The sequence below is a fragment of the Gasterosteus aculeatus genome, chromosome 3 (assembly GCF_964276395.1).
Source record: "Gasterosteus aculeatus chromosome 3, fGasAcu3.hap1.1, whole genome shotgun sequence".
NCBI lineage: Eukaryota > Metazoa > Chordata > Actinopteri > Perciformes > Gasterosteidae > Gasterosteus > Gasterosteus aculeatus.
The window spans coordinates 17,505,380-17,517,078 of NC_135690.1; the positions used below are offsets into that span (position 1 = coordinate 17,505,380).

The window sequence follows — 11,699 nt, forward strand, 5'->3', positions numbered from 1 at the left end:
TTTTTGAAATCTTTTATTTTTATCCGGTGATTTATTAAATTCTCTGAATGCATTTTGCAAATCGTGTCGTCATTCATGAAAACGAAGGTGGAATCCACTTTAACCCATAAAATGAGGGATTAAATAGTGCTGATTTCGAATGATTTAACAGGAAGTGGGTTGATTCATTCTGAAAACGCCCCATCGAGTACTGTTGTCATGGCTTTTTTGTTTTTTTTTAGGAGATAACACTAAATGTTTGTCAATGCTGAAGTCTGAATCATCGCAATATTTGTATGCGTTGCCCAGCAACCGCAGCCCCTGACAACCACCTTTATTTACTCGGTGATGTAAATCGACGCGTTTCCTGACCATGTTGAGGAAGAAAACGTGTCCGGCCAGAAGGAGAGAAGTTTGCTCTCACATGCACATTCTCACAAGATTGCTTTAAATGACCTAAACTGCTCACATTCCAATCCGACGTTAAACCGCATGGAGGACCCGGATGTCAGAGAAGAGCGCTGTGTGTGTTTGTGTGGGAGGAGAAGAAGTTACTATTCTGTTCAGTTTCACAGTTTAAATACCAGTATGCAAATCATTTTCCAAAGTGTATTTTGCATTGTGTTGTCGGTGAGGGGCAGACAATTAAATACGCTTCAGTAAAAAAATAAAAAGTTTTTCCATCACGTTTAAGCGACACGTTACTTATAGTATTTCATTGTAGTCAATAAAGGTAAGGTTCATTTTTGATTATCGTTATTGTTAAATTAGATTAGTAATTAGGTCTTTTGGTGAGGATGTTACAGAAAAAACAATGAAATTTCAATATTATAAGATAAAGAAACATGTTTTTATATAACGACGGAGTCTGAGGAGCATTTCTAGTCATATCTTTTCTCCCCACATGTGTTGCTTGATGATAACCTGCCCATTGGGGGAAACCACGTGTTCTTTTCCACATCTAAGTGGGACGTATTGTCCCACATTCTGAATTCAAAACAGGCAAACTGGCACCACTTTATTTCATAACATACGTATTTTTGTACATACTGCTCCGTGTGACGTCAACGTGTCGGTCCAGCTGCAGACGAATCCCATGTAATGATTTACAGAGAGACGCACAGACGTGATAAGAGGCCAAGCATGCAAGGTTGTAGAGACACGCAGACAGAAGTCTGTGCCGATGAGACGAGAGGGGGGGGGGGGGGGGGGTAGAATAGTGGGGAAAACATCAGGAAGACAGGGGGGGGGGGGCATAAACTAACGCGTTCCTCGTCTGTCCGACACTCGGTGTATTCCAGTCTTTGCTGCTCCAGTAGATTTGTCTGTGTGTGTGTGTGTGTGTGTGTGTGTGTGTGTGTGTGTGTGTGTGTGTGTGTGTGTGTGTGTGTGTGTGTGTGTGTGTGTGTGTGTGTTTATGGGACAGTGAGGCCTTTGGCCTGAGAGCCCGGCTGCAACTCACAACAGCGCCATCTAGCGAGAGGAATAGAAACTACGGCCAATCAGCCACAGAGCACCCCACCCTCACCCCACCCCACCCCTCCCTACCCCACCCCCGGGTGCCTTTATTGAGATGATCTATTGATGATCTATTGGTAGTAAAAGCGATGTGCTGAGGGATGAGGAAGTGCGCAGAGATGATGGAGGATGGATGAGGTCATAAATATAAAGAGCAAACAGAGTCGGAGGATTAAACAGACTCGGATTTACAACCCGCTGACAAGTCGATGTGAAAAACAAACTGAGAGATGAGCAGCCGACGGCACGGTGCGGACACAGTTACTTCTTTCTTGTTGGACGTTATTTTAAAATGTTAATATCGGAAAAAAGGCTTTTACAGGGAGTTTATTCGCTAATACTGCAGCACCAAAAGATAAAACACACCCAAAGCATTTAAAAAGAGTAACAATGAATTAGATGAATGACAAAGACAAAAAAGAAGAACGAAACAAGGAGTAATAAAACAAAAGTGTGAAATGGTATTGATAAAATAACAGCAAGGAATATAAATGCATTAAATGGATGACAGTATTGATCATATTATGTCCTTCTAAGTTTAGAGGCTCGTGTTTGTTGTTTCTAAGAAATTGAGAGGAAATTAAATGTTGTTCTTAGAAACCAGTAAAACCAGCTGTAATTATTTTATTATGACCTCTAAACTATCGCCCTAAAACAACTGTGTATTACATTTCATTGTTATTTGTAATGTTGTTTAAATCAACAAAAATACCAAACAATACTTTTAATCACAAGATTTTTTATTCAAATAGCTTATGTTTAAACTATTTATCCGTTTATGAGAATCATCTCTCCCTAATGACAAGTTCACAGCATCCTTTCGGAGTGAATCCTTCGCTGGTCAGCGCAGGTGTGTCTCTGCACAGCTTCAGGTTCCCAGGTGATAAATCTAAAACGTTCATTTACGACGGCGCGGCGCGGACGTTTAAATTGAGACCCAGAGGAGGACCGTCTCTTCCCAGCGGAGCAGCACCAGGTGACACATCTGCATGCGCTTTAAATGCTTGTGATGAAATGAATGCATCGTGGTTCACGTGTCGCACGTCCGTTTTTCACAGGAACCCTCGGCCGTTGGAGAAAGAAATCAAAAGGGGAAATGACGGTGTCTTACACCCTCGAAGTGGCCGATGCGCGATTCGGGGGCTTCTCCAAGCTCCTGTTCAGGTGGAAGGGAAGCATCTACCGGCTGCTCTACAAGGACCTCCTGGCCTTCTGTGCGGTTTATCTGTTCTTCAGCCTGTTTTACAGGTAAACTCCTCCGACTTTCACCTTGTGTGCGTTTGTGGCTCCATCGGCGCAAGAACGTTTCTGGCACGTTCCTCTCAGGTTCCTCCTCTCGCCGAAGCAGCAGGACCTGTTCGAGCGAATCGCCCTCTACTGCGACCAGTTCACCAACACCAGCTTCATCCCGGTCCTCTTCGTGCTGGGTGAGTCCCATCCATCGCGCTCCGCCCCGGAAAAAAACAAAAAAAAAACAACATGACCCGACGTGTCGCGTCCCACCGCAGGTTTCTACGTGACCCTGGCCTTCAACCGCTGGTGGGGTCAGTACAGCAGCTTCCCCCTGCCCGACAACCTGATGATGGCGGTGTGCGGGAACGTGCACGGGGCGGACGAGCGGGGTCGCCTGCTGCGACGGACGCTCATGAGATACGCCAACCTGTCCTCGGTGCTGATCCTGCGCTCCGTCAGCACGCGGGTCCACAAGCGCTTCCCGACTCTGGAGCACGTGGTGGAGGCCGGTGAGGGATGAAGCTCCTCTATAGAGCGCTGCACGAGGAGAGAACCGTAGGGGTCGCTTCGGTCTTTACCGTCTTTTCGATCACGCTTGGGTTCATTTTACGTGTTTTACGCGTGCATGTAAACGGGTACGTCCTCTGAGTAAGATGTCGGGAGCGTTTTGGACTGTGAAGTTGCAGCAGGTGGACGTTCCGGTTGCTCTCCGCAGGGTTCATGACCACGCACGAGCTGAAGAAGTTCGAGTCGCTCCACTCTGATTTCAACAAGTACTGGATGCCTTTGACCTGGTTCTCCAACCTGGCGGCGGCGGCGAGGGAGGAGGGGCGGGTGAGGGACGACGTCGCCCTGAGGCTGCTGATGGACGTGAGTTTTGGGTTTTTTTTTCGCGCTTTTCACGCAACAATGAGCGAAGACGTGTTCAACTACAAAGGTAGAATGTGTACTCGTCACCACAGGAGCTGAACAAGTACAGAGGCAAGTGCAGCCTTTTGTTCCACTATGACTGGATAAGCATCCCGCTGGTCTACACTCAGGTAGGATCAGAACCGTCACTTCCTCTCTGTCTTCAGATGGGATTTAAAATACATTCACATTTTAGAAAATGCTTCACAAAACTTTCCCTTTTCTGCAGCTTAATACTTTACATTTGAGATGATCTTTACGCAACTACTAGTTACTTACTTTGTTTTATTATGTGTAATATAGCAGCGAACCTGAGCTCAATTGGATCAAATAAGTTAATACACTATAATGTATAACATAAAATAATTGGTTCAACTGTACTTCAGGTGTATTCTGGTTCCATACAGTGGATCACAGCTTGTGTTCTTCCCTGTGCAGGTAGTTACTTTGGCGGTTTACTCTTTTTTTGGATTCTGTGTGATCGGCCGACAATTTCTGAACCCCGAGAAGGGATACAAGGACCACAAGATGGACATGTACGTCCCCGTTTTCACTCTGCTGCAGTTCTTCTTCTACGCCGGCTGGCTGAAAGTGAGACGAAAACATCACGCTGCACTCCCGCGTGGGGGGGGGGGGGAACACGCGGTGGTTTTGACGCGTGTCTTGCGCTTCTGGTTTTCCCGCCCTGCAGGTGGGGGAGCTGATCATCAATCCGTTCGGCGAGGACGACGATGACTTTGAAACCAACCAGCTGATTGACAGAAACATTCAGGTTTGTTCCCCCCCCCTCGCGGCGGCAGGCCCCCGGTGCCCCGTTGAATAGGCACCGAGGGCTCCATTCTCTCGCCCGCAGGTGTCGATGCTGGCCGTAGACGACATGTACCAGAACCTGGCGCCCATCGAGAAGGACAAGCACTGGGCGCAGAGACATTTCTCCGCCCCGTACACGCTGTCGACGGCGGCTGAGACTCTCAGACCGGCCTTCAAGGGCTCCACCTTTGACATGAGGTTGGTCACTTTGTTCGTTTCATTTAGTTCTGCTGGTTGCTTCTGGACAAGCGCAGTAAAAATCACAATGAAAAAATGTCGTGATTGCAGGACGAGCGCCGACGATCTGGAGCTTCACCATGGGGCAGATTCTTCTTTGGGGAGGAAACTGTGGTTACCTCTGAGGGGCCCTCTGGGCGAAGGGCTCGGCAGCCTTCCGAGGGGCAAAGGTATCCTGCGAGGTCGGAGCCTCCCGTCTCTGGTGGACGCGGCGTCGTACCCGAACGAGGACGAAGACGCCGGCGCTTCTCCTGAGGGCGACGTCGTCAACCACAAAGAACAACGAAATGCTTTAATCAAAGTAGCCGTGGGACACGAGTAGTAAAAACCATTGTGGTACTTTTTGAGAAAAGAATGTTCTTTTATTTGCAGAACTCTTGGGGGGGTAAATTCATCTCAACTAAATCATTTTTTGAAAAAGAAAAGTTGGTCGTAAGATTATTTTTATAAGCACTTATGTCCAATGGATAACTTGCATTATATTTCATGGTTTTAATTCAACTCTAATTCTATCCTCGTTACGGGACAAACATGTCAAAACCTCAGCGGTTCTGTAGGAGATATTACAATTTACAGTAAAGTCTAATATATGTATTGTGCTGTCGGCAAAGGGTGAAGACATGCTAAAAAGCTTTGCATTAAGTGGCATTATCACAATGTTAAAATACAATAAAAATATTTTATTGTAAAAAAAAAAGCAGAGGTTACTGGAGGAAGAAGGTAGTCTTTATGGGGCCACATAAAGGGGCCAGATTTACTAAATTCTTAATTCATTCCTAATGCGTTAATAAAGCTATATATTACGTTGTTGAAGTAGCTGGTTGACATTTAGTTAATTTTGTATACTTCATATGGGTGCTTTGATTTGCAATAATGCATTCTATTTTACAAGACAATTAAATGTTTTACAAGTAAAGTGTATCTGCCGGTAGACCAGATCTCAGATCAGTGAAGTAATTCAGTTCCAGAGGCAAAGTACGGACCTGCTGCGCTCATGTACTTTAGATTGTAGGAAAATACATAACCAGATTGAAAAAAACTGTTATATTCACCTACAATTTGCCACATAAATCCAACTGACTAACATAAAGGGTTGAACGAAACCAAAAATAACTAAAATGTCACAATATCTGCTTTATTTACCCTCTCGTTTTGATCGAAAACATAAACTAGACTGAAAGTGCCCTGATGTCGGATTGTCGGATGAGGACGTAAACGCACACAGAGCGCAGTGAACCAAACAAAACTGCGTTACTTTGAAATCAGCTCGTAAAAGAAAATCACGTCTGGGCTCGATGTTTAGGCAAAAAAACATCTTTTGGTTATGGTTTAAAAAAAAAAACGCGTATTTGGTCACGTGACCCAAAAGGTCAAAAGTTTAGCGGGATTCAACATGGCGAACGGCATGGAATCCGCACCGGACGCGGTGCAATGTCCCGTTTGTTTAAAAGACTTCGCGTCCGGCACAATCAACGGACACCTCGACGTGTGTCTCACAGACCGACGCGAGCCGCCGTTGAAGAAGCCTCGGCTCGGCTCGACGGCTGAACCGCCCGGTGTCAAGTGCCCCGGATCCGGTTCCTCCTCCGCGGCTGCCCCGCCGTCCTCTCCGCTGTTCTCCATGTTTAAAACCAGCAAGAGCAAAGCCTCCGGTCCCGGTGAACGAAACGCGTCGCTGTCGACTAAACAACCGGCTGCCTCTGCCGTCAACAAGGGAGTTAAACGTAATTTATCGGGCGAGGAAGAGCCGGGACACGAAGCCACCGAGGAGGTGCAGAGCCAGCACTCTGGAGCCAACCGACAGACCGTGAAGGCATCACGCGAGTTGTCTCCCCGGGCGCTGATGACGTCAAACAGGCCTCTGGCGGAGAGCCTGAGGCCGAGCACGCTGGAGGAATACTTCGGGCAGAATAAAGTTGTGGGTCAGCAGACGCTCCTCCGGTCTCTGCTGGACTCCCAGGAGGTACCCTCGCTGATCCTCTGGGGACCCCCGGGGTGCGGAAAGGTGAAGCGTCCACCGGTTCTAACGTCCAAAACCATAAGAAAAACACCTGTCAATAATAATAATAATCAACTGCTTGAGTTGGTCTTCAGGGTTAAGAACATTAAATTACAAATTATTTTCATCACACATGATGATTTTCTGATCAACCTCTTCATCTATGAAAAAGACAAATGCTGATTATTTTCACTGATCTTTTTTAAGTAAAACAAAGTAAAATGAAGAAAAGAGGCAGGAATAGAAAATAATAAGGAATTTCTCCAAAACTACAGATGAATGATGCCACGTAGACGGCAGTCCGGAGGCTTATGCTTGTGTTTTCTGTCTTTCAGACCACGCTGGCTCACATAATCGCCAGCGGCAGTAAAAAGACGGGCACGGCCCGTTTCGTGTCACTGTCGGCCACCAGCGCTTCCACCAGCGACGTCCGAGAGGTGATCAAACAGGCGCAAAACGAGCTGCGGCTGAGCAAGAGGAAGACCATCATGTTCGTAGACGAAATCCACCGCTTCAACAAATCCCAACAGGTTCGGCACGCAGCCTGAAATGTGTGCTTTTAAGATGTTTTCTTCTCAGTCTCTGAGCTAAAAGAAGAAATATATATGAAATATTTCTATGAAATATATATATATAATATATAACCCTTCAGACTTGAGTTCTTCTGCTACATGACCATAAATCGCCGTGTGGGGATGTCAGTCCACAGCAGTGGGTTTTTTTTTCTCCTCCCATGTTTGCTTTATCCTCCTCCCCCCCCCCCCCCCCCCCCCCCCCGGTATCCACAGGACACCTTCCTTCCTCACGTGGAATGCGGGACGGTGACCCTGATCGGGGCGACCACGGAGAATCCCTCCTTCCAGGTGAATGCCGCCCTGCTGAGCAGGTGCAGGGTGCTGGTTCTGGAGAAGCTCTCGGTGGAGGCGATGGCCTCCATCCTGGATCGAGCCGTGGTCAGGCTGGGGATCGGAGTCCTGGGGCGGGAAGCGGCGAACCCTCGGCAGCGAGAGCAATCGGACGCCCACGAGTGAGTGCGACGACGACGGCGATGAACCCGAAATCACGTTCATCGCTAAAACTGATGCTAGTACGACATAAATCAATTCCATGTTTGTTTGTTTTTGCTACATCTGATCTGACTGTTTATATATTTGTATACTATTGTTTTCTCAGCCCAAAGATTTTAATTGAAGAAAAGGCTCTGGACACCATCGCCCACCTGTGTGACGGCGACGCGAGGGCGGGACTCAACGGGCTGCAGCTGGCCGTCCAGGCTCAGGTGAGCTCGAGCCGCCTCGGCCAATCAGGACCAGACGCCGCTCGGGAAATACTGGTGAAGGAGGAGCACGTGAAGGAAGGTCTCCAGAGGTCGCACATTCTCTACGATAGAGCTGGTAATCCAACGCGCACTTACTTTATTCATTCATTTCACTTTCACTGTTATTTACAGGAGGGCCATTTGTTACACAAAACCCATTTGATTAAGTTCCCAGTGTCCTTACAAATGTATATTTACATCCATGACTCCTAACTGATGTACAGACTGATGTCTCTGGAGCACAATGTACAGGCCTACATTGTGCGTTTGTGCGTTACTCAAAGGTGAAGAGCATTACAACTGCATCTCGGCGTTGCACAAGTCCATGAGGGGCTCCGACGAGAACGCGTCCCTCTACTGGCTGGGCCGCATGCTGGAGGGCGGCGAGGATCCGCTCTACGTGGCTCGCAGGCTGGTCCGCTTCGCCAGCGAGGACGTGGGTACGCGACACGATTCATTGTGCCTCCTTTTGTCCTGTCCACGCTCGGCGCGCTCGCAGCTTTCTCGTCGGAAAGGCGTCTCTTGGTTTTTAATTACAAATCATCACTTTAGGTGCCTGCAGGGGTTTTTCAACTCAAGCTCCTCAAGAGTTGTTAAGTCTGTTCACACGCTCTTTTATTCTGAAGATCCTAATTTTATTTCATCCCTTTAACTGGAATTACATCTCTCTAAAACTTTCATTAAGCACTGGGTTCTAGTTCCTTATTAACGCTTAACGCTTATTTAAATCGCCCTGAAACATAATAAACACCATATGGGATCAATTAAAGCTTGTGCTTCATTATTAAAGGACGGAAAATACTTTGAGCGAGATAATGCATCCTTTCGTCTCTCTCTCTCTCTCTCTCTCTCTCTCAGGGATGGCGGACCCCGCCGCTCTTCCCCAGGCCGTGTCGGCCTTTCAAGCCTGCCACTTCATCGGGATGCCCGAATGCGAGGTAGGCGTCGCCCCGACTCGCCCGCGCGAATGGATTTGCGCTGAGCCGCCGGTCGTACTGACGGCCGCGTGCCGGTGTCTCTCCCAGGTGATTCTGGCTCAGTGCGTCGTCTATCTGGCTCGGGCGCCCAAGTCCGTGGACGTCTACAAGGCCTACGGCAACGTGAAAGCCTGTCTGAGGAACCACAGCGGGCCCCTGCCGTCCGTCCCCCTGCACCTCCGCAACGCCCCCACCCGGCTGATGAAGCAGCTGGGCTACGCTAAAGGCTACAAATACAACCCGGCCTTCAGCGGGGCCGTGGAGCAGCAGTACTTACCTGAGGAGCTGCAGGGAACCGACTTCTTCACCTGGACGCAGTCGTGACTTATTAAATGATGATGCTGCTGAACAAAAACATTTTGTCCTAATATCTTTTTTTTTTTTTTAAGCTAGTAGCCTATTCAAATATGAGGTGGGTATTTTGATTTATATAGTTAACCATTTAAGTGTAATGGTCTTTAATCCATTAAAATAATGTAATAATATGCAGCCTTTGTATTTACATAATCAAATATAAACTGTTGGTTTATCTTAATTCTATCCGTACAAACACGCTAAATTTGAACAAATAATTGGATGAAATACAAGACATGTCGAAATGCAGTTTATTGTCCAAACACTTGTTGGGTTTTGGAGACATCTTCAGTTGTGGGTCATGGTCTGAAGGACAATGGAACAAGAAGCGCGTCTCACAAACGGCACGAGTTGATTCGTCTGTTGCTCACCTCGCTGATCCAGGGGATGAAGGAGGCCACTCGGGTGAACACCGTGGGCCTCTGAGTGGCGTTGCAGCCCCGTCCGTCCACAAAACTAGTCACGCCTTGCACGTACCACCTCCCGTCTCCGCCCCGGCAGCTCAGGGGGCCTCCGGAGTCGCCCTGGAACACAGCGGCAGACGATCAGACCGGGCCGACCGCGCGCGTCGCCCGGCTCCCGCGCTCCTTCCTCCTCACGTGGCACGCCGACTTGCTCCCTCCTCCCGCGCAGACCATGGTGGTCTTCGCCGAGCTGCCCCACCAGTCGCCGCGACTGCAGGTGGCGTGATCCACCACGGGCAGGAGGGCCTGCTGCAGCGCGGCCGCCCGGGGGCCGCCGGCTGCGGGGACGACAGCGTGTTATCAAGCCGGCATTTAGAAATCAGCAGTGTAGTGCGCCTTCACCCCCGAATGAGCTGGAGGTCGGGAGGTTTGGGGGGGGGTCCTCACAGTAGAGTCGACCCCAGCCCGTGACGTAGCAGGGCTGGTGGTGGGCGAGAGCGGCGTCGCGCTGAGGCAGGCAGGCCGGCCGGACCTTGTCGTTGACGACGGCGTTTTTCTCCAGTTTGAGCAGCGCGATGTCGTTCCTGCGACGTTAAGAATATAATATAAAAACATGTTTGTTTGATGCAGAACTAAAAAGCTTCGTTAACTATCAATAAGTGCATAGTAACTTACTCGTTACCCACAAGGCATTGCTTCTGCTTTAGATCCGCTAACTGCAATAAGCAGCTATGTAATGTTTATAAATGCATCATGAATTATTCATCAATTTCAACAGTTAATAATTGTGTTTTGATGCCATTATAAACAATTACAAGGAAATGAAAAAGCCTTTTAATAACCTTCTTTACGTTCTTTTGTACTTATAAATGTCTTGATTTAACAAGTGTTACCATTACCTCTTATATAGACTTAATAAGCTCTAATGGACTTACATATTGACTCATCACAAAGGGTTAAAGAACACTTCTGTTGACTCAGCTGCTGTTCGTGGGACACTTTTCGGCTCAGTTTCCCAAGTAGACGCTAACCGTGTTTCTTAATATTACAGCACAGATCTTTATGTTAAGTGAAGACGACCCACCCACAGGACACACAGTCGTCGTTCCATTTGGGATGGATGAACATTTTGTCCACCATAATGAACTGTTCCGGCCCCTCGTCTTTGTCCATGTTGTGCTCTGCGAGGACGACCCTGTAGGTGTGGAATCTGGATTGGAGAACGTAAAAAGTGTGTGTTTCTTATGACTCGCCTTTTATTTTAAATTTAAAAACACCCGTCCGTGAGGGATGTTTTTCCTCACGTGATGCAGTGAGCAGCAGTCAAGACCCAGTTGGGAGCAACGAGAGTTCCTCCACAAGTGGGGAAGAAAGACTCCAGAGAAACCTGCCACGGCCAGCTGTAGGGACGGGCCTCCTCCCCGTCCACCACCCGGCTGGTGTTGGGCTGGTGGCCGGGTACACCACAGCCAGACCCTGCAACACAGGGAGGCACACACGTAATACACCATGCATTTATTGTCATCTATTTATTCCTAACACTAAACGAGTGGGTTAAATGTGAACTCACCGGCTGTAACAACCACGAGGAGGACAAGTATGACTTCCATCTGTTCGCCCAAACTAACTGTTTTTTTCATGCAGAGCTATTTATGTCCGGACAAAACCAGATCCAACCTGGGAGTTTTCCTCACGATATCCAGGTGGCTGAACCTGGCAGTGTACCAACAAAGAAGTTTGGCATTGGCAGAACGAACCACGTATCTATTATAACCACATTGGAAATAAAAGTGCAATTCTTTGGCTTTGTAAATGATGGTTGAAGCATTTTGGTTTAGCTGTGTTGATGTTTTACAACTCAGTTAAGACAATCTAAGGGGGTTTGATTTTGGGCATTAGGACGTCATAGGAAATAATATGATTACAGCCTATAAAAAGATAACTTGACCACTGAGTCACTG

General features: G+C 47.8%; 3 protein-coding genes across 5 annotated transcripts; 2 read left to right on the forward strand and 1 right to left on the reverse strand.

The window, feature by feature from the left end:
* Positions 1-2,593: 2,593 nt before the first annotated feature.
* On the forward strand, positions 2,594-5,073 carry LOC120816455 (bestrophin-2). Its single transcript, XM_040172062.2, has 9 exons — positions 2,594-2,745; positions 2,824-2,924; positions 3,006-3,239; positions 3,446-3,600; positions 3,693-3,770; positions 4,078-4,230; positions 4,331-4,411; positions 4,493-4,647; positions 4,738-5,073. The coding sequence occupies exons 1-9, from the start codon at positions 2,594-2,596 to the stop codon at positions 5,006-5,008; spliced, it is 1,380 nt and encodes a 459-aa protein (XP_040027996.2). The 3' UTR covers positions 5,009-5,073.
* On the forward strand, positions 5,030-9,335 carry wrnip1 (WRN helicase interacting protein 1). 2 transcript variants are annotated; one of them, XM_040172061.2, is made up of 7 exons: positions 5,030-6,691; positions 7,021-7,215; positions 7,474-7,712; positions 7,859-8,079; positions 8,288-8,443; positions 8,862-8,941; positions 9,029-9,335. In XM_040172061.2, exons 1-7 carry the CDS (start codon positions 6,080-6,082, stop codon positions 9,302-9,304), a joined length of 1,779 nt encoding a protein of 592 aa, XP_040027995.2. In that variant the 5' UTR covers positions 5,030-6,079; the 3' UTR covers positions 9,305-9,335. The 2 variants fall into 2 exon arrangements, with proteins under 2 accessions (XP_040027995.2, XP_077955998.1); XM_078099872.1 differs by lacking the exon at positions 8,288-8,443.
* Positions 9,336-9,569: 234 nt separating this feature from the next.
* On the reverse strand, positions 9,570-11,518 carry LOC120816456 (chymotrypsin-like elastase family member 3B). Of its 2 annotated transcripts, XM_040172064.2 has the most exons (7): positions 11,309-11,518; positions 11,043-11,214; positions 10,823-10,948; positions 10,186-10,322; positions 9,934-10,076; positions 9,706-9,858; positions 9,570-9,640 (listed from the first exon to the last, which is right to left on the reverse strand). In XM_040172064.2, the coding sequence occupies exons 1-7, from the start codon at positions 11,376-11,378 to the stop codon at positions 9,623-9,625; spliced, it is 819 nt and encodes a 272-aa protein (XP_040027998.2). In that variant the 5' UTR covers positions 11,379-11,518; the 3' UTR covers positions 9,570-9,622. The 2 variants fall into 2 exon arrangements, with proteins under 2 accessions (XP_040027998.2, XP_040027997.1); XM_040172063.2 differs by having other exon boundaries at positions 9,570-9,858.
* Positions 11,519-11,699: the final 181 nt, after the last annotated feature.

What these genes read in the sequence shown, in the direction of transcription:
- LOC120816455 (XM_040172062.2), top strand. Translation starts at nt 2,594, where the DNA reads ATGACGGTGTCTTACACCCTCGAAGTGGCCGATGCGCGATTCGGGGGC. An exon ending in TTCTTCAGCCTGTTTTACAG is followed by an intron (nt 2,746 to 2,823) that starts GTAAACTCCTCC and finishes CGTTCCTCTCAG; the next exon opens with GTTCCTCCTCTCGCCGAAGC. An exon ending in TGATTGACAGAAACATTCAG is followed by an intron (nt 4,412 to 4,492) that starts GTTTGTTCCCCC and finishes TCTCGCCCGCAG; the next exon opens with GTGTCGATGCTGGCCGTAGA.
- wrnip1 (XM_040172061.2), top strand. Translation starts at nt 6,080, where the DNA reads ATGGCGAACGGCATGGAATCCGCACCGGACGCGGTGCAATGTCCCGTT. An exon ending in GACCCCCGGGGTGCGGAAAG is followed by an intron (nt 6,692 to 7,020) that starts GTGAAGCGTCCA and finishes TCTGTCTTTCAG; the next exon opens with ACCACGCTGGCTCACATAAT. An exon ending in GCTTCAACAAATCCCAACAG is followed by an intron (nt 7,216 to 7,473) that starts GTTCGGCACGCA and finishes CGGTATCCACAG; the next exon opens with GACACCTTCCTTCCTCACGT.
- LOC120816456 (XM_040172063.2), bottom strand. Translation starts at nt 11,378, where the DNA reads ATGAAAAAAACAGTTAGTTTGGGCGAACAGATGGAAGTCATACTTGTC. An exon ending in GACGACTGTGTGTCCTGTGG is followed by an intron (nt 10,323 to 10,822) that starts GTGGGTCGTCTT and finishes TTAACGTCGCAG; the next exon opens with GAACGACATCGCGCTGCTCA. An exon ending in GGGCTGGGGTCGACTCTACT is followed by an intron (nt 10,077 to 10,185) that starts GTGAGGACCCCC and finishes TCGTCCCCGCAG; the next exon opens with CCGGCGGCCCCCGGGCGGCC.